This window comes from Centruroides vittatus, unplaced genomic scaffold (genome assembly GCF_030686945.1).
Source record: "Centruroides vittatus isolate TY-2023 unplaced genomic scaffold, ASM3068694v2 contig_459, whole genome shotgun sequence".
Taxonomy (NCBI): Eukaryota; Metazoa; Arthropoda; class Arachnida; order Scorpiones; family Buthidae; genus Centruroides; species Centruroides vittatus.
In genome coordinates this window covers 218,179-238,886 of record NW_027122255.1, presented here as the reverse complement: position 1 = coordinate 238,886, position 20,708 = coordinate 218,179, and the positions used below count along the sequence as shown (strand labels likewise).

Sequence of the window (20,708 nt, the reverse complement as noted above, 5' to 3'; positions counted from 1 at the left end):
GCATTAATTTATGCAAAAATATAAAAAATTGATATATTTTACCTATAAAATTAATCTGGAAAAGCTTAAATACTTTAGCAAGTACTTAAAATAATTACAAAATTGGAGCATCCAAGTATTACAAAACATTCTCAAATGTTCTAATTTGTATGTATACAACTAGTTGCTGAAGCTTACTCTAGGTGTCACCACTTTAAAATTTAGTATTACTCATAGAATAAACAAAAGATAGTTGAATAATCATATTCTAATATCACCTACTTACTGTAGGGGGAGGGAAGAGTATCTTTAGGTAATTATAGCATACAATGGAGGAGTCTACTCTCTCCCACGCAACATTCGGGTTGGTTATCACGTGGAGCATAATGACGTCATTGAGTGGTATATAAACTCAAGCGCCGACATGATGCTGAACGTGTCCATGGAGTGAACACATGCTAAATTATGGCAAGAGTGTGCAGGTCCTTGTTCTTGCTCTTGTTAACTTTCGTTGCCTTAAGGGGTAGCTCACAAGTCTTGTCATATCATCAGAAAGGTGAGTTGATGTTCTTATTGCATACACTTAAGCTGTGAATAGAGTAATTCCAACTTTACAGAATCATGTTTTAAAGTATTATATACAGTTAATGATGTAGAACGGATTTTAATGCTTAAAATGAGAAACTTTTAATTGAAAAATTAAAATTTTTCATTTATTACGCATAAAATCGTGTTTATTCTTTGTAATTTAAAGAAATTTAAAAATTTTATGTGACGTTTAAAATATAAAACAAGTTTAAAAGTAAGTTTGAGGTTTTAAAGTTGGCTTCACTGCAAGATTCGCTAATCTCGCAGTGAAGCCGATACTCTATTTTAAAATATTTAAATTAAGCTTAATGTAAAATAAGTATAATTGCCATTGTTTTTTAAAAAATATTTTCTAAGAAGATAAGTTTTAAACGCTCTTATAATTATATTTATTTGTAAATTAGTGATTATAAATAGAAATTTGCATTGTACGAAGTAGATTTTAAAGAATAATGCCTTAAAAGTAGGGAGATGACCGCAAATTCGTGTGTGGTGTCGCTTAGGTGGTATCTATTATGACACATAAATGGAAAATAGGTCAAAGGCCAAGACCCAAAAGTATCTTAAATCATTTTTTAAAGTGTAGATAAACAAATTTATAAAGAAATTGCAATCAAAATCGTCTTCGATATTCTCCAAAATCAAATTTGAAAAATATCATAGAATTCAATTTAATAAAATGCTCACAATTTTCGTTTAAAGTTTAAACTTGTCTGGATAGGTCAAGGATAATGTGGAGGTTAAAAGTCAAGGGGAAAAGGGGAAAAATATGAATAAAGAGAGAAAAATACCGGTATTAAACGAGAACTGTGGGCGTTTTATCCTGTTTAAATGCAGACGGAAGCAGTAAATGTCGAATTCTAAATTGAGAATCTCTCCTCCTAACCACTTACACCTTTTTATTGAGGTTAGGAGGCCTATAAACACCTGAGTAGAACGACTAGATAAGAACTTGTAACTGTATTTTTCTGTATTTTATGTCTATTTTAGTATTACAACAACATCATTCCTTTCATTTTTTGAGATTTATACCCCAAAAACAGTAGCTTTTTTGATGTTTTTATGGCCTTCTTGGATACTCAGAACCATTTTTCCCCCCTTCTTACCTTCACGTTATAAATGGTGTCGTGTGCTAAAAACTCACCTTTTATCCTCTTACCTGGACATCTAGGTAAAAGTCTAAAGTAAATTAGTCCGATTTCTGACGTCAAAATTGGTACTGAATTTATATTAAATTCATTTTTTATTGTTTCTTTTGTATTGAAAAGGGGAAATAATTAAGAAAATTGACTTAATTTCATAAAAGAATTTCATTAAAATACTTAAAATCGATCCACTTAATCTCAAAATTAGGCCTTTAGCATTAATCCAAATTACATTAATTGAGAATTTCATAAAAATCTATACAAAATTTATGCATTAAATTTGAAAGTATAATTAACAATTAATAAACTTTGTTTCAAGTTTAATGACAATTAACTCAGTAATTCGATGTTAATTAGTTTATAATTACCTTTTCATCAATCAGGTTTATGATAATTATAGAATTTCATAATGTTTTTTTTTACCATATTCTACGAGTTATCCTAGTTTTTCTTCCTCTTGTAAGTATTATTTAGCTCATTAGATCGCTTTTAAAGTGTCGAAACCATTTTAAAAATGCTAAATAATGTATTTTAAACTATTTAAAATTCAAAAAATATTAAAAAACTGGATTTCTTCTTAACTATCTCGTGGTATGTAACCTCGTTCTTTAAACTTAGAAAACTAAGAAATATGATGAATCTTCCAGTCCAACCTAATTTTTCATTTAAAATCTAAAGAAAATCAATAAAAAAACTATATAAATTATCTTTAAAAAATCTACATTTTGATATATTAAATTTTAATTTTGCAGATATACAACAAGAGAGATCTCGTGAAAGTCTACATCAAGTAAGGCTCAAATTGAACTAATATTATTTTATTAAAATTACATATTAAATTAATATTATTCTAGAGATTTTTCTTTAATAATTTTTGCATATTTTTTTTTTTAGGAAGAAAAATATTCAATCAATAGAGTTAAAAGAAGAACAGAAGGAGCAGGAGGAGGATTAGAGAGCTTCTTAGAGCATCTTGTTAAATTGGGTTTAAATAAAATATGTCGTTTACTTAGAATTGCTCAAATTGATGATATTTTATTGTCAACAGGTAAATTTTATTAGTTTTAGAATTCGTTTTATGATAAAATTGTAATTTTAGATAGTACGAGATATTTCTCTAACACTCTATATGAATGTAAGATGAACGTAGGATGAACTAGCAACATAGAAGCCTACTTACATCTTTAAATTGTAAAAATTCACTTATAAATTTTTAAATTCTAAAAAAACATTACGATATCGTGTAAAGAATAATAATTTTTTTACGTAATTCAAGCTTTTGTTCTCTTTTTCTTGGGTGTTGTCCGGAAGTTTTATGTATAGAGGGAGGTCTTTTCTAACTAACTAATTCATTGTTTTTCCACCTTTAAAGATTATTCGTGATGCTTATTGAATATTAAAACGAATATTTCTTTGTTTTACTTTCAGGAGCATTCACTCTCTTCGCTCCGACAGATGAAGCTTTTGCTCTATTACCTGGGGGTGCTTTAGATGAAATCGAAAGAAATCCAGAAAAGTTAAAGGAATTCTTGTTATATCATATCATTCCTGGACAAGTTTCTTCTTCTCAATTTCAAAATGATGTCACCATGTCCTCTCTGCAGGGTATGCCACTACGCTTCAATGTTTACATTACCGAAGGTCGTCAGGTATGTCACAGACTGCCTTTAACAGATTTATTCCATATTTATATCTCACAATTTACGATTTATTCGTGTATTTTTCTGTAGATTTATTCTGTATCTGGAGGTCAGATTGTATCTTCTGATCATACACATCAAAATAGCATCGTACATAAGATCGATAGGGTCTTATATCCAATTCCAAGTACAGATGTACTTGGTCAAACAAAGTGGGCTTATGATAAATTTTATCGACTCATAGTTGCTGCTGGTTTAGACAAAAGGCTTTCTGGTATATCATTTTTTAAATTTACAACAAAAAGTTTTAAAATAATTATGTATTTTAACGAAAATAACGTGATTTATAGATGGAACATATACCGTATTCGTTCCTAATGATGATGCGTTTAAGAGTTTATCACCTGTTATACAAGAAGTATTACTAAAAAATACAACTTTATTACAAAGTAGGTGAACTATTAACCATAAAAACATAAAAATATCATTAAATTTGTTCTTAAAAATACAATATTCTTACACAGATATCCTTCTGAATCATATCGTCATCGGTAGCGTGTATACAACAGCACTTTACGATGGTTTAACATTGAAATCATTAGGAGGAATGCCTTTAAAATTTAATTTCAGGCGAGGTAAGCGATAAAATAATCTTAATTTACTTTAATTTAATTTTCTTTTTAATAAATTTAATAAAATAATTGGCATGAAAGCAAGATACTTGATACTAATTGATAAAAATCTTGAATATTCATCATATCAAGATACATTAATATTAATAATAAAAAATGTTAAAGATATTATAATAAAAGAACTTTAAATAAATTATATTTAAGTAATTTAACAATATTAATTTAATATAATTATTAAGCTCTTATGATATTCTTATTTAAAGAGTTAACGTGACTCCATTTTACAATGATTATTAAGTTCTTATTAAATATCATTGTATTCTGTAAGGAGAACCTGTCTTCCTGCAAATAGAACAATTGTGTGATAAAATTACATGTATAACTATTTTAAATATATAAACTAATCAATAAGTATTGCTATTTTTATATCTTGATTACATTATAAGCTTTTAAAGTAAGAGCTTTCCATGATGGTGGATTTAAGAAGTTAATTTAAAAAATTAAATATGAATTAAAAATAATTATGTAATTATTAGCTTTAAGGAAGTAGTGAAGTATTATTGATATAAATTTTATAAGATTTTCTTATTATATTATAAATGCTGTGAATATAAATTGGATAAAGTATATCCCCCGTTTTACGACCTCTTCCTTAATTAATGACTAGTATTAAATTTTTATTATGGCTGTATAAAATGTTAATTGCAAATTTAAATTTAAGTACTGTATTTTTTATTGAACACTTTAGTGCGGTATTATTGTTTTAAGTTTATTTTCATGAACAGAATTTTAATTTATAACATTGAGCCTATAAAATATTAAGTTCGGTTTACGACGTCGTAAAAATGAGATCTGCTGTATTATTAACATAAATCTTTATTATGACTTGCAATTTGCATAGAAACAATTTTAACATAATTTGATAATTTTAATTAATTATATAAGAAATTCTCACTATAATATTAATTTAAAGTTCGCAATATTCCTTATAATCCCAGGTTTGATATTAGTTAATGGAATTCCTATTGTGGAACCCGATGTACCCGTCATGAATGGAGCAATCCACGTCGTTAACAGAGTTTTAGCATCCCGAGAAATTTTGGATGATTGTCATTGTTTGAGTATTGATTCAAGAACTCCACAATCGAGCGAAATACAGGAACCATTATATCCTCCGGGTCCAAAAAAACCATTTGTAACTGGTAAACCCATTCGTACATATCCTACGAAAACTACACGTGATCATACTAGACGACCAATACCTACTCGTCCGCAAAGACCTGATTATGATCATCAAGCTTCCATCCCAGGTGAACCATCTCCGGGTTATCCATTTCAAACACCGAGAGGACCATCATTTCAGACACACAGAAGTGAAATTCCTTATGGACAAAGAATGGTTACTAAACCCTATCCACAAGGTTCTCGTCACCAGTTTACTACTCATCAACCTGTTAAAGCAACTCATCGTACTCCTGCCCCAACTAAAACTCAAACCCGTCCATCTTGGAGACGGCCACCTCCCCAACCTCAAGCTGAACCTTCTAGTCCCCCCAGAAGGCCTCCGACTCAACGTAGACCACCTCAACCACAGGCAGAACCTGATACTCCGAGAAGACTACCAACTCCATCTTATCGACCAGAGCCATCAAAACCATTAGATCAAAAGCAAACTGGCAAAACACCGTATTTCCCTGGTGGAACTTCAAGACCTGGAAAAATTGGTAGACCCGATAAAGACGGGTTCCAGGAATTATCTGGAAAATTTGGAAAGCCTGCAATACCTGGACATCCTGATTTCAGACCTGGGCAGCCGGGCTCATTCGGAAAACCTGGACAATTCGGAAAGCCAGGATATCCAGGATTTTCAGGAGATTCTGATCGATTTACAGGAAGACCTGGATATCCAGGAGCTGGTCAAACAGTGCCAAGTCATGATCGTCCTACTTCAGATTTTCCGATAAAGGAAGCAAGACCAACTCCAAAATTTTCTCAACCGGGACATGCAAGAGTACCTGATCAAAGAACCGGATTTCCAGAAAGACCTGGACCACAAATTGAAATATTCCCAGGAGGTCAGCAAGTTACCGGATTTCCTAGGCCTGAACATGACTCCAGATTTCCTAGACCTGAACAAGATGCTGGATTCCTTAGACCTGGACAAATAGAAACATTTCCTGGAAGGCCCCAATATCCAGAAACAAGATTCCCAGACAGACCCGAACAATCAAGACCAGAAACAAGATTCCCAGACAGACCCGAACAACCAAGACCAGTAACAAGATTCCCAGACAGACCCGAACAACCAAGACCAGAAACAAGGTTCCCAGACAGACCCGAACAACCAAGACCAGTAACAAGATTCCCAGACAGACCCGAACAACCAAGACCAGAAACAAGGTTCCCAGACAGACCCGAACAACCAAGACCAGTGACAAGATTCCCAGACAGACCCGAACAACCAAGGCCAGAAACAAAATTCCCAGAAAGGATAGGACCAGAACCTCAAGCGGGAATCCCGGAAAAACCTGGATACCAAAGACCCGAAGATCAGCGATCTGGCATTCCACAAAGACCTGATTTTCAAAGACCAGAGACACCTGGAAAACAGAGACCAGGATTTCAAGAACCAGAAATTAGTAGACCTGGAACTGGATTTTCGGTAATACCAGGTCAACATTTGGGCCCATCTCCACAACAGCCACAAATTGATTCTCAAAAAACACCTCAAACTACACCTTATCAACCTGAACAATCAAAACCATTAGATCAACAACAAACACCCAAGACAATTCCACATTTTCCTGCTGGAACTTCACGACCTGGTAAACCAAGTATACCCGGAAGAAACGATTTTCAAGAATTTCCTGGAAAACCAGGCGAACCTTCTACAATTCAACAACCTGAAATTAGACCCGAGCAACCAGGAACATGGGGAATCTCACCCGGTTCTAGATTCGACCGACCAGGAACAACTTTCAGACCTGGTCAACCAGGAACATGGGATCGCCAGCCTGGTTTTACCCCCGGTCAACCCGGAATAACTAGGTTTCCGAGTACACCCAGCAGACCATCACCTGTAGATTCCTCCGTAAAAGGAAGAGAACCAACATCCAGACCTTCACCTCAAGTTGAAATAGTACAAACTTTATCAATTTTCGATATTCTTCAAAGACCCGAATTAGTATTTAAAAATCAACCTTTCAGTTTATCAATAATTTACGAACTATTCAGACAAGTTGGACTTTTTGAAACCTTACGACCAGGTAGAAGACATTTTCAATATAATTTTGAGTAATAATCAAACGAAACATCTCTAAATATGTACATTTTTTAATTGTAGGTCCTAAGATTATTTTCATCCCAACTGATGAAGCCATAAATTCTCTACCAGAAGGAACATTACAACAATTAAGAGATGATCCTGATTTGCTCCATCAAATTCTTTTATACCATGTCATAACTGTGCCACCACCACCAGGTAAACCTGATACAACATATCCTGTAAGAACAGCTCAAGGAATACCAATTTTAATCAGATATGGACCCCAAGGACAAGTGAGAATCAATATACTTGAACTGCAAACTGCAATTTGACTGCAATTACAATTATTTTTTGATGTCTTTCTCTAAACAGATTGTTCAGGTGGATGGAGCAGATGTCATATCTTCAACTAAAACAGATGATGACTACATAATATACGTCATAACAAAATTGTTAAGTCCATTACCTAAACCTTCAATCAACTCCTACTTGAATGACAGACGAGATATTTATAGATTCTTCAGTTATTTAGTAAAAAATCGTCTAGATGACATTATTAAAGGTACGATGAGGTATATTTATTCTAATTAAATTTTTAATTATTTCATTAAATAAAATGTATGAATTTTTTTTATAGGTCCAGAATTGTATACACTATTTTTGCCAGTTGATGATGCCTTCCAGCAAATTCCTCGAGAACAATTAGAAATAATCTTAAACAACAAAACATTAATTGAAGGTATGCTTGAAATTTTAAATTTTATTTAATAAATAAGAAACTTTCCCTTGAAAAGTTTTAAACATATCAATTTAAGAATTAATTCAGGAAAGCTTTGATCCTATTCTTAAAGCTTTGATTTAATAGCAAAGTAAATTAATCGTATACAAAGATTTTCATGAGTTTAATCAAAAAATTAATTTTATGAGGAAATCTTATGCATTTTGCTCAAAATTTTATGATTTTTTTTTTTTTGCTAAAATAATCTTATTTTCATATTTTTCATTCGTGATATAATGGTATTTTAGTGTATTAATTAAGGTTTTGTCCATTCAAAGTTTTAATTAAACACTAAAATTCTGTTTACAAGACTGAGTATATAATTTTATTCGGTTAAAGTTTACCTAGGGAACCCCAATGGCCACAGTGTCTTTTGAGATATAAACGTTATCGGAATAAGAATATATGACTAATAATGAAACGTTTATGAAATATCCGAATACCTACGAGTATTATCTTTGCACCATATCATAAAATGAAAAATAATTTTGACATAAATAACATATTTGTCTGTAGACAATGATATAAATATTCTAATAGATTCACTGAGCATTTTTTGGTTTGTTTGGCCTTGAATTCATCTTTACAACTCGCTTGCAGTTTCAGCTCTGGATTTCCATGTCAAACAGGATACCATCACTCACCAGGACTTATTATACCTCATACACATGCATGGCATCACACTTGAAAATAGACATAAAGACATTTAACCTAGTTAATAAGCAATTTCAAAGACTTACTCATGGTATTTGGGTTAGATAAATGAAAAAAATATATATATAATAAATCAAATGATGAATAAACAGATTGAGGAATTTCAACTCCAAGATGGAATCTCAATTGGGTTCAAGGAGAAAAGAATAATTATCTTAATTCTGTATCTCTGGAAAGTAAATTATATGCATATTATGATGTATATATACAAGAATTATTTAATAATAATTACATTCAACTATAGAAAGTAAAATAACGCAAGATTCTAAAGAAATCCTTCAGTTTTTCAATGTTAGATAGGGTTAAGGGATAATTTTAACTTCACACGAAAGAATAATGACAAAAGTCGGAATAAATGAAAAATATAACCCATATACCATGATTAAATTTATAACTTCGTCTGAAATTTAACAAAATGGCCTCAATTGTAGAGAAATTCACGAAGAACTTTTAAAATTTTAAAATATAAAAATTATAAAAGGAAACTGAAAGTTTATAATTTTCTTTTCTTTTTACTTTTCAGAATTTCTTCTCAATCACATAGTTTCGGGAGTTTATTATACAACAGATATCAGGCCTGGATTTGTTCTAACCGGATTAAGAGGAAGAGATATTCGATTCCAGATTTCTCCAGGTACTGCACATTAAATAAGTTAAATATTTAATTAACAGAATGAATTCTTGATGAACATAAATATAACAGATATAATCTTCTCTTTCTAGATGGAGTTATAAAAGTTAACAATGTAGACGTTGTTGAACCTGATATAGTAACCGGAAATGGAGTCATTCATGTAGTAGATGGCCTTATTTATAGGCCTGAAATTGGATTTGTGCCTCAAACAGTCAAAGGTATATAATTTAAATTGCTCATTTATTATTTATTGATGATTACAATTAATGACAAAATAAATAATGTTTTTCAGACACCTCAATTATAACTGGTGACGTTCAACAACCAGTAGAACCTTCTTTTGAAACCGTTCAACAACCGGTAGAACCTTCTTTTGAAACCACATTTGAGCCAGGTCAACTTCCGGAGACATCTATCATTCAAATACCAGGTCTGTCTGATAGACCGTTTCCAGTACAAAGCAAGCCACAAGCCAAACACGAAGTTGATCTCACGATAGTTGACGTCCTTCAAAGGCCAAGTTCTGTTTTTGTTAACCAACCATTCAGCCTTAACGTAATTTACGAACTATTCCAGAGAGCAGGAATCATAAATATCTTATCAAAAACAGGTAATTTTTATAAATTATTAAAAAGATTAAAATATTATATGTTTACTAAATGATAATATTTAATATTTCCAGGTCCATTTACTGTTTTCCTTCCCATCGACAAGTCTCTAACTGGACCGGAATTTTACGAAATTCGTAACAATCCTGAGCGCCTTCGTGAAGTCCTGTTGTACCATATTATCACTGCAACTTTACCACCAACTGATAGTCGTACCACTTATATGGTAACTACTGCTGGTGGAAAACCAGTGCTACTCAGTTACGATGATCAAGGAAATGTAAGTATAATAAAAATCATTAAACATATTTTGGAGTATTTAATAGCTACAAAGAAAAATGGCATTGAAGTGGTACTAAGATAATTACATTTTTAAGGTCGTGTTAGTGGATGGTGTAGAAGTAATAACATCAGTTGTAGGCAAAAATGGATTAATATACATCCTTTCTAAACCACTTCTTCCACTTCCTAAAGCATCTATAGTTGAATATTTCCGTAGTAGACAGGATCTAACTCAAATTTTGAAATACCTCATACAAGCTAGGATTGAACGTACCTTCCAAGGTATGTAAAATCTCAAAACTTTATTGTACGTTATTACTTTATATATATATGGCAAAATTTTAAGAATAAACTTGTATTAATTTTAGGCCCAGATCCATTTACATTCTTCGTTCCATCAGATGAAGCTTTTAACAAGCTTCCTCAACAGGAGCTTCAAAGGATTGTCAGCAATAGAACTATACTAGAACGTAAGTTATTTTTAAATTACTCAATGTAATTTCGTGAAAACTATTATGAAATTGCTTATTTCAAAATATTATTCTTTATTTTCTAGATTTTATTATGAACCATGTTGTATCTGGCATCCATTACACTAAAGAATTGATGCCAAATTTAATTCTACCAACTCCACGTGGTTCCATTCTTAGAATTGATCATGAAGGTAAATAAAACGCCAGAAATTATTTTAAAACATGAAAAATCTTAATAATATTTTATGGAGAAGCTTACATTCTAGTAAAATTAAATTAAATTTATTAAATAATACGTTTTAAAACATTGCTCGTGTTATAATAAGCCCCTTTCCTTATTAAAATAATTGGTTTTTTAATGTAATAATAATATTTAAAAAATTCTAAATATATTAAAAGTCTAATTAAAACCCTTAAAAAATCCCTTAATTTAAACACATTATAAAAATCCCAAAAATTATATTTCCGACTTCTTAGGAGACAGGATAACAGTAAATGATGCAAACATAATTGAGGGTGATATCACGACAGGAACAGGAGTTGTTCACATCATTGATAAAGTCATAACTTCCCCTTCACAGGATATAATAACTGACGATAGAGAACCTGTACAAAGTGTAATTGTGGGTGAGTCAAGAGAAGCATTAAAAAGATCTTTAAAAATTTCTAATGGAAATTCATAAAAATACACATTAACAATATCTTAATAAATTGTTGTTTCGTGATGAAAATCTAATTAATTTCATGGAATTTTCTATAATTAGTTCCTCCAAGTGGTGATTTGATTAGCTCCAATGTAGTGGAATTAGCTAAAGGAATGGGTCTCAATAAATTTGTACATTGGCTCATCCAAACAGACTTAATCAAAGTTGTTCAAGATGGAAGTAAGAACTTTTTTAAATTGTGATGCCATTTTGATATATTTCTCTTTCATTTTTTACTGAATATTCTTTTATTTTATAGATCGATACACCATCTTTGCTCCCACTGACGAAGCTATAGATTCTTTGCCAGGACTTGAAGCAATTGAGAAAGATCCAGATCAGTTGAGGATCATCTTAAAATATCATATTATACCACTTTATATTCAGACAGGTCAGATAGAAAACGAAAAAAGAGTAAAAACACTACTAGAGGGAAAGGAAATCAGATTTAATATTTATCAAAATGGACGAGTATGTTTATCTGAGTTTCAACATGCTGTGTATTAATTCCCATTGCATTTTGATATATAATAAATTTGTAATTAATATTTATTTTCAGGTGTATACAGCTAGCGGTGCACCTTTTGCACCCAGTAATAATCCTGGAAATGTTCTGATAGCTGTAGTAGATAGGGTCCTCTTCCCTCCTCAAGGAGACACGTTCGCCACTCTAACGAAATTACCAATACTTGGAGATTTGAAGAAAGCTGTAGAAAGGGTGGCTTTAGATGAAGATTTAAGAGGTTGGGATTTTAAATTCTAACAAAAATGTTATGTCTTGGTACCCAAAAAATTAAAGAAAATATGCATTGAATATTTTTTAATCATTAGGTGAAGGACCTTTCACATTCTTTGCTCCGAGTGATAAAGCATTCGAGAATTTATCTTTAGAAGAAAGACAAAGACTTCTGAACAATCCTCAATCACTCTTAAGTAATTACCTTTGCAATAATTATAAAAATTCATGTATTTTTGAATTTATTATAATTTTCTAAATTTTCAGATCTGCTAAAACGTCATTTAGTAAGAGGACATGCGATATATACAAGCGGTGTTTCAGAGGGAATGACACTAAGATCAGAAGCAGGCGATGACTTAACAGTAACACTCAAGCCAAGTGAGTTAAGCTTTATTCTTTAAAAATTCATATTTAAAGCAATGTATAATTATGAAATTCTTTCCAACAGCTTGCATTGCCATCGATGGAGTTAATGTCGCATTCCCAGACATCAGCACCACCAATGGTGTCATCCACGTGGTCGACCACTTCTTGTAAATGTGAAATATTTTGCTTTTTAAGCACGTCAGACCATCGAAAAGAAAAAAAGAAAAAAAAAACAATGGCAGTAATAGTGAGAACAATGGACTGAGTTTATATTTTATAAATATTTTTCTTTCAAGAAGACCATCAAGCATTGTCAACTACTTTGTTACTGTCAAAGTCATATTTTAAAATTAGTTTTATATATTCCACTATTTAAAAGCCAAATTTTATAAATAAAAAATTTAAATATTTCGTGAAAAACTTTAAAGTAATTAAACGTTTTTTAATTATAATAAAGCTTTTTAATAGTGTAATATATATAAAGTAAAATATCAAAATATTCGTGGAGAGATATTTAGAGAAAAATAAAAAAGAAAAAATTTAATATAAACGTTTCAGCTATTATTTCTTATTATTTCTTTACAGTTTTTAATTGTAATTTTAAAAATACAGAGTACATTTACAAAGTTGAAAAAATTCATACAATGTCATCTATATTTTTCAAAATGTATTTATTAAATATATGCATTCTTAACGAGACAAAACTGAATTAGAAGATAATTTATCGTTATCAACAACATTATCCTTCTAAGTACTGTATTTGAACCAAAGGCCCTTTAAAGTCTTGCAGAATTTTCTTTTCATCGTTTCATACGAATGACCATTGTTCTAGATCAGGGGTGGCGAACAACCTTTTTGAGCCCACGTACCATGTAATAAGCTTTAAAGATGCTTATGCGTACCAAAGTTTTACAATTCGGATAACGATATTTAAATAAATTAAACGAATATGCTTTAATTAGAATAAATATAAAAACCATGATTGAAAAAGGATAATCGGATGATAACCATAAAGGATGATTGAAAAAGTCAGATGATTTATGTTTACGTGCCACTTTGGGCAAGCGTGCCAAAAGTTCGCCATTTCTGGTCTAGGTCCTTTTAATTGATATTTTAGTATTTTCCTAGTTTTCAATCCTATAATAGCTGTATATTAGTCAATCATTGCTCTTATTTGTAGCTCCTAAAGTATTTCATCATTGAGTTTACGGTCTTTCTTGATGTATCCCGCGATTCTTCTCAAATGAAATGATTGAAGATGCTTGAAATACGAATTAGAATTACATAAAGTTCCAATTTAAAATGTTACAAAATCTTAAATTATCATGAAAATAATTTAGTAATTATAAAAATTTAATATGTTTAATGATATTTGTTATATAATCAATCAATTTAATTCTAAAAAATCATATATATTAATTACAGTATTTGATAATTACATCTTCCAATTTTCTTGAAATTCTTGAAACCTTAAACTTTTATTACTATTTTCAATATTTAAGTTATTATCGAACAACCGGATAAAGATATTTGACAACTTTTTACTTTCCCGGCTGTTGAAACAGAAGGAAAGTATGGCGATCGGTTAAAAGAAAATACATTTGAACTCAGGGCACCTTGAAACGTCGAGAAATGCTTTAAAAAAGAAAAAAAAAGTTTTTTTTCTGTATGTATGGATGTTAGTGTGTGGGGCACGATTTTGTTCACCCATTTTAAAGCCTAATAATTCTTGTGACTTTTGTCGAAAATTTCTGAAATTTTGCAGAGAGGTTTGTGTATTAGAGGCATTGATGCTGTTAAATTTTGTTGGTGGATCAAGGGGTAGGAGGATATATATATAATTTTTAAATAAAATCTCATAACAGATTACACGCAATTTTAATGTTTTGGCGGAAAATTACGCAACTCGTTGCTGGATTTTTATTATTACAAAAAGCTTTTTAGTAAGCTTTTACTTTCAGTTTTCAATTAATTGTAATGTATTCTGGCCCGTTCCGAAAACCCGGTATCGAAAAGAGCTTTTATAACAATACATTTCGATGGCCGTTTTTAAACCTAACAACTAGCGAGTTCAAAATTAGAGAACGTTTATCAGCTCTTATCACGAGAAGCCAGTAAGACCTTTCATTTACAGAAACCTCACAAATATTTTTGTTAAAAATGCCCATTCACCTATTCACATCAATTAATATACAAAAAGAAAAGGAAAAAAAAAAAAAAAAAACATAACATAACATTTGTAGTATTAAATGTAATATAGTAATAATGTAGTATTTAAGATGTCATTATTCTGTGCTGCCATCTAACGATAGAATTGTTTATTATATATTATTTATTATTTTAAAATGTAATAATAAGTTATAAAATATTTGTTTTATTTTAGCTCGAATAATAATTTTATTAATTATTAATAATGATAGAAAGATAAATATAAGATTTATAAATTAAGTATAATTTTATTTTGTTATCAAAAAATAAATACACCCTTCATTTTTACGTATCCGTCTGTTTGTCTATCCGTTCTGAAACTTATCAGACTTATAGGATAGAAAGGGTTATTTTAACTTCATCCAAACCTCCAATCTTAGATATTTCAACTGTCTTTAGATTTATTCTTGTTTTTCTTCCTTCTCTGTCTTACTTTAATTAAGTAGTAATTGGGTCGTAAAAACCGAAGGGCCGAGCAAGTATTGTTTATAGTCACGCTATTAAATAAATGATCTCATTATAATTATTGAATTAGTTAAAACTTTTTAAATTAAAAAAATTCATTAGTTTCTCTAATCAGATGTCAATATATCAATATCGGGAATTTCTCAATATCGATATATTTAGGGAAAAAATAAAGTCTAATTAGAACTTTATATGATCTAATAGAAATTGATTGAATAGAAGAATATGTTTCGGAAATCGACAGAGGAATACAATACATGACCATCAAATTCTAGTTTTCTACCACTTCTTTTTCTGCGCCAAGGACTCTTTTTGCAGTCAAGTGATGTTCCAGTACTCCTCGTCGGGATAGGTTTTAAATGCACAAAATAAAATACGTAAAATACAAAGGAAACCAATCTAGCAATTTCACGGGTACTAATTATACTACTGTGGTTTGTTGCCTACCTTCATTATTGGAGAAAATGCTTAATTTCAGTTACAAGTTAGTGAAAGTAAAGAACTAATTTTTCTCGTTCCAAGATTACCTGAAATCTATTCCTCGAGTCACGAACTCCTAGAGATTCTGAATTCGAAGTTAATCCTGCTATCAGGTACGATTATATAACAGAAGAGCCTCTTTCGTTAAATAATCTTGCAATTTTAAATTCTCAGAAGACATTTTCTTCCAATCTTATTCTCAATTTCTCTTAAACCCTTCTACGTCACAGGACATGCTCGTATAAAGAAAACTAATACGATAACAGAACTAAATTATTTAATTTTGTTTTAAAATCTATGTATAAAAGACCCCAAACTCTAGCCAATTTCATTTTTTTTTCTTTAGTTTTTGACGTCCCTTCTGGAGCACCTCCTTACTTATAATAGCATTTCTTTTACGTTAGGTTTTCGGTGAAGACATTATCTGAAAAGGATAGCGTTGAATTACGAATAAAGCGCTTTAGGCTTTCACTTTCTTTTGCCTTTACCTAATGTCTTTCCGGATATCACGTTATACAATAAAGATAAGAAAAAGATATAACATACTTCAAGGTAGAAAAACGACGTAACAGGTAAACGGAAATGACGTCATGAGCAGAAATGTGGCCAAACAGGGTTATCATAATAACAGAATAGGTGTTCAGGGGCTCTTTTATAAGGAACTATTGGGCAAACTTCAAATTTGGTAAACAGGCGACTTCGATTTTCGGGAAAAGAATTTTACTTCAAAATTCAGCCGCCGGGGAGAAATTTGGCACTGTTATCCCCTTATGTGTATATTATGTACGTTTTATAAAGAATTTCGGATATCAATTAAAGGAGTCGCAAAACGTTCTTTCAGTTCTTCTGCAGGTGGAACAGTCGTGGAGCATGCCTAATTGTATGGACATCAACGCCAAATTTCTCTCTAGTGGCTGAATTTTGAAGTAAAATTTGTTCCCGAAAATTGGAATCCTACTCAAGACAGTTTGCATACAAATTTGGTTGAGATTTTCCCAATAGTTCTTTGTACTGAGAACTATAAACGGCTATTCTAACTTTGATAACCCGTATATCTGTTCGTGTGAAGATAATAGCATTAAATATAATTTTTATTTTATTTCATTAAATTATAATGTTTTTGATTAAAAAAATAATAAAATCATCTCAAAAATCTAGTTTTAGAAGATGAAAAAAGAGACATTTAAACAAACAAAATATCTGAAAACGATTTTCTTTGTTTTTAAAAAGTTAGTAAAATTTTAAAAATTTAATTTATTTATAAATTATTTTTATATTTTAAAATTTTTATTAAATTATTATTATTTTACAATTTTATTTTAAAATAATTATAAATGTATTATACTTTTACACATACAGATGGCGGCAGGTGTTAATTTCACATCATTTCAATTTTCACGCTGCAGTTCATTATAAAATTATATATAACTACGAAATTATTTTAATTTATAAACGATTCAAAATCTTATGAATCGATATGATCATAGGATTATGCAAGGTATAATCTTTTGGTTTCACATTTCTTTGAATTCAGAGATGCAAAATGGTGTTTATCTATGGGCAACACATACTGACGAATCTTATGTTCAGAAATTGAAATGCCACAACCACACTTAGATGTGGCACTTCAATTTCTGAGGATTTGTTTCCTATTAACAAAAATACTGTTCTTAAAGAAAACAAATTAGATTATGTTCTTGATTATGAGACATTTTTTTACGAGTGGCCGTAAAAACCTCCACTCCTGCTATTTCTAATATCAGTCTGAGAGATTTGTGCCTAATTAAAAAAAACATTAAAAAAGCAAGACAAAATGACAGGTCTTCATCGATTGCAGATGGAATTTGTAATTAGCTTCTATCTAGAATCTAGAAGTAGTCATGCAACGGTTCTGTTTTCGTCTAGTTGGATAAGGATAACCAGTTGGATGATTAGTAACATCTGGAATTAAAGATAGTTCCGACAACTTGAAAGACAATTTTAGCTCTTAGTGCTTTCTGTATATAGGCCTATATATGTACTGTACTGTACAGGTACATACATATTAGTATTAATAGTATTTGTATTAGTAAGTTGTTATTATTATTATTAGTAGTAGTAATAGTAGTAGTAAATATAACATATGGAATTTTAAAAATACATAAAAACTTAAAAATATGTTTATTAAAAACTTTTCAATAACTTATGAAAGACTTAATTGAAACGTTACGTGGTTTGTATTTCATTGTTAGTAATCTTTAACGCCTAACGATATCATCTATGCTAAGAAAGAGTCTGTCTTAGTGTCACTTCGAACCCGCACCCTCTTATATAGCGGAAACACTTCCTCTTTCCTACACAGCCTCTCCATATAGTTTTTCAAAGTGCAACTAAATCATTATATGAAGAATTCACCGTATATATAAAGAATAGCAAAAAGGTTCGCCATCCCTGATCTAGAACAATGGTCATTTGTATGAAACAATGAAAAGAAAATTCTGTAAGACGTTAAAGGGTCTTTGGCTCAAATACGGTATTTAGAGGGTATAATGTTGTTGATAACGATGAATTATCTTCTAATTCAGTTTTATGACTCGGTAAGAATGCATGTATTTATAAAGAATAGAAAAACCGACAAAACTGTTCATTATATCTACACCGATAAGCACATGCAAATGCGTTAAAAAGTTATAAATACAATAAAATTAACCATAAATAGTATGCTTTTTTAACTTTTGAAAAGTGTTTAGTATGCATTTTCACATCCTGGTTTAAAATCCTTGGAAGAATATTTTGTTTTCTCATTCAAATCTTAAATAATTCGCTTATATATAGATTTTACGAATGCCAACATGTCCCAATAATATTTATTTAATCTATTTGCTAGATGCAACTTTTTCCTCTCCTTGAAAAAAAAAAAAAAAAAAAGCTTGAACAAAAAGAAATTTGACTGAGTGAATGGAACTTCACTCACTCTAACACAGATAAATGAAGATAAAAGATCAGAGTTTCAACGTTGCCCATGGGAAAAATATTCCCTAAATATCTTCGAACTCCGATAATGCTTTATATAAATGTTAAGTTATTTATCTACAGTTTCCAAGGGACAGCAAACCTAAAAAAATGATAATTTCGGATAAAATAATTAATCAAGTAAAATTAATAATACAAACACGTTATGGTAACCTATACGAAATAAATTGTGTGAGACCACGAGTAAGTTGATGCGAATAAGTTATAATTTAAGGAACAGACAACAAGGCAGAGAGGGCACATGTAATAATACCTACTAGTGATGAATCTGTAACCTCTGAACTATTACTATTCGACTGAAACATTATTTGACCTTGATGCAAAGCCTAACAATGTGCGACGTGTGAATTGCCAGGCGACAAAAAAAGTGGAGGCAACAAATAAATTGAAAGTCATTTGGGGCCTCTTAGAATTAGGGTCTAAGAAAGTCAAATATCTTTTCTTACGAGATAATACACCATTGTATCGTTTGAAAACTAGTCGCGTTCCTCGAAATCAAAAATTTTATGTTAAGATATTAGAGTTTAAAAAATTAAATGGAATGTAGTCACATGGTAACATCAGGTATGATGCAAAAATATTTCCGGTGTCGAGCACTGAAAATATAAAAGTACCGTATGGGAAAAGGAGAAGTATTGGAAATGGATATCAAAACCAAAAATGTATGATACATAAAAGAGCGATATCAAAAAGAAAATCGATGTAACAAAACAAATATCGAAAAGTAAAAAGTTGAATTTTTACCAAATATTTGAGTTTCCTATTTCTGTGTAATGCTCTACCACTTCTTTTACTTTAAAAGCTAACATTTGCTAAATTTTATACCAACTACAGCACTATTTTCTGTTATTTTTCTATCAAATAATTTTTTAAAATAAAAGATATATATTTTTATAAAATAAAATATGTTTTATAACCCAAAGTAATATATATATATTTAAATTTTTACTATCTCTGACAGAATTGAGTAATATAATATCAGGCCTATCACCTAGTTTTTCACATGAATTAAAAGAATTCGTGTTAAAAAATCAAGTAATTATCCAAATTAATGATAAATTTACATAATTTTGGATTTAAAAAATTAAATAAATTTCTTTGGTTCTTTTTTACATAATGTTAAATTGAATCAAGAGGTACCTTAAATTTTACAAAGATGAATAATATAAAGAGGTGAAAACGAACTGTACACACAAATTAGGTTCTTAATTATATAAATATGAATATATTACCGTTAATTACTTACAATTTAATGTATTAATTTACTTTCATGACTACTAAGTTTCTGCGTGACATCTTTATCATTTGTCATGTGTCAAATGAATTTTACTGTATATAAAACAAGTAATTAATCAATAAGTATTATAAATAAATACAAAAATAATTATAATAAATATTACAAATAATCATAAAATAAAATAATTGAATAATTATTATAAACTTAGTTGCCAAGAGCTGGGATCCTTACTGGAACTTCTACCGTTGAATCAAATTTGTCAGGGGCTTATAATTATTATGAGAGGCCTGATTAAAAGTATCCATTGTACATTTCAATAAAGAAATTATTAAAATTAATCAATTGGTATTATAATAATTAAATTTTAAATAAATAAATAACATGAATTAATTCAATAATTTTGAAAATATGTTTCTATATACAATTAGTGCATTTATATAGACACTAACTGTAAGTATCTATATAAATACACTAATAGGGTAGAGGTTAGCACAATTTTAAGATGATTTTAACCATATTTATGGTTAAAATTATCTTAAAATAGATCTCGATTAACTGAGTTTTGGATCATCCTGCACATAAGATATATATATACACATATCCACAGCTAAAAGATGTTATAGAATAAATTCATAATATTTCATATTTTTCCTTGACAATCTAAGTGAACTGTAATTTAATTTTTAAAATTTAAATTGAACTTTAAATTGTTAAAAATTGCATTTATAAACCTGAAAAAAAATACGAATTTTTATAAAA

At 30.1% G+C, this 20,708-nt stretch overlaps 1 protein-coding gene across 1 annotated transcript; it reads left to right on the top strand.

Annotated features, from left to right (window-relative positions):
- The first annotated feature begins 371 nt into the window (after positions 1 to 371).
- Positions 372 to 12,783, top strand: LOC136977414 (uncharacterized). Its single transcript, XM_067272883.1, has 25 exons — positions 372 to 535; positions 2,465 to 2,502; positions 2,607 to 2,760; positions 3,141 to 3,361; positions 3,443 to 3,626; positions 3,703 to 3,801; positions 3,877 to 3,987; positions 4,983 to 7,250; positions 7,328 to 7,542; positions 7,622 to 7,811; positions 7,887 to 7,988; positions 9,265 to 9,375; positions 9,465 to 9,593; positions 9,668 to 9,985; positions 10,058 to 10,263; positions 10,361 to 10,547; positions 10,634 to 10,735; positions 10,822 to 10,929; positions 11,216 to 11,365; positions 11,503 to 11,622; positions 11,702 to 11,913; positions 12,002 to 12,185; positions 12,274 to 12,375; positions 12,446 to 12,559; positions 12,630 to 12,783. The coding sequence occupies exons 1-25, from the start codon at positions 445 to 447 to the stop codon at positions 12,716 to 12,718; spliced, it is 5,805 nt and encodes a 1,934-aa protein (XP_067128984.1). The 5' UTR covers positions 372 to 444; the 3' UTR covers positions 12,719 to 12,783.
- The last annotated feature ends 7,925 nt before the right edge of the window (positions 12,784 to 20,708 follow it).

Coding starts and splice junctions, on each gene's coding strand:
- LOC136977414 (XM_067272883.1), top strand. CDS start 445: ATGGCAAGAGTGTGCAGGTCCTTGTTCTTGCTCTTGTTAACTTTCGTT. Junction 536..2,464: donor CTTGTCATATCATCAGAAAG/GTGAGTTGATGT, acceptor TTAATTTTGCAG/ATATACAACAAGAGAGATCT. Junction 9,594..9,667: donor TGTGCCTCAAACAGTCAAAG/GTATATAATTTA, acceptor AATGTTTTTCAG/ACACCTCAATTATAACTGGT.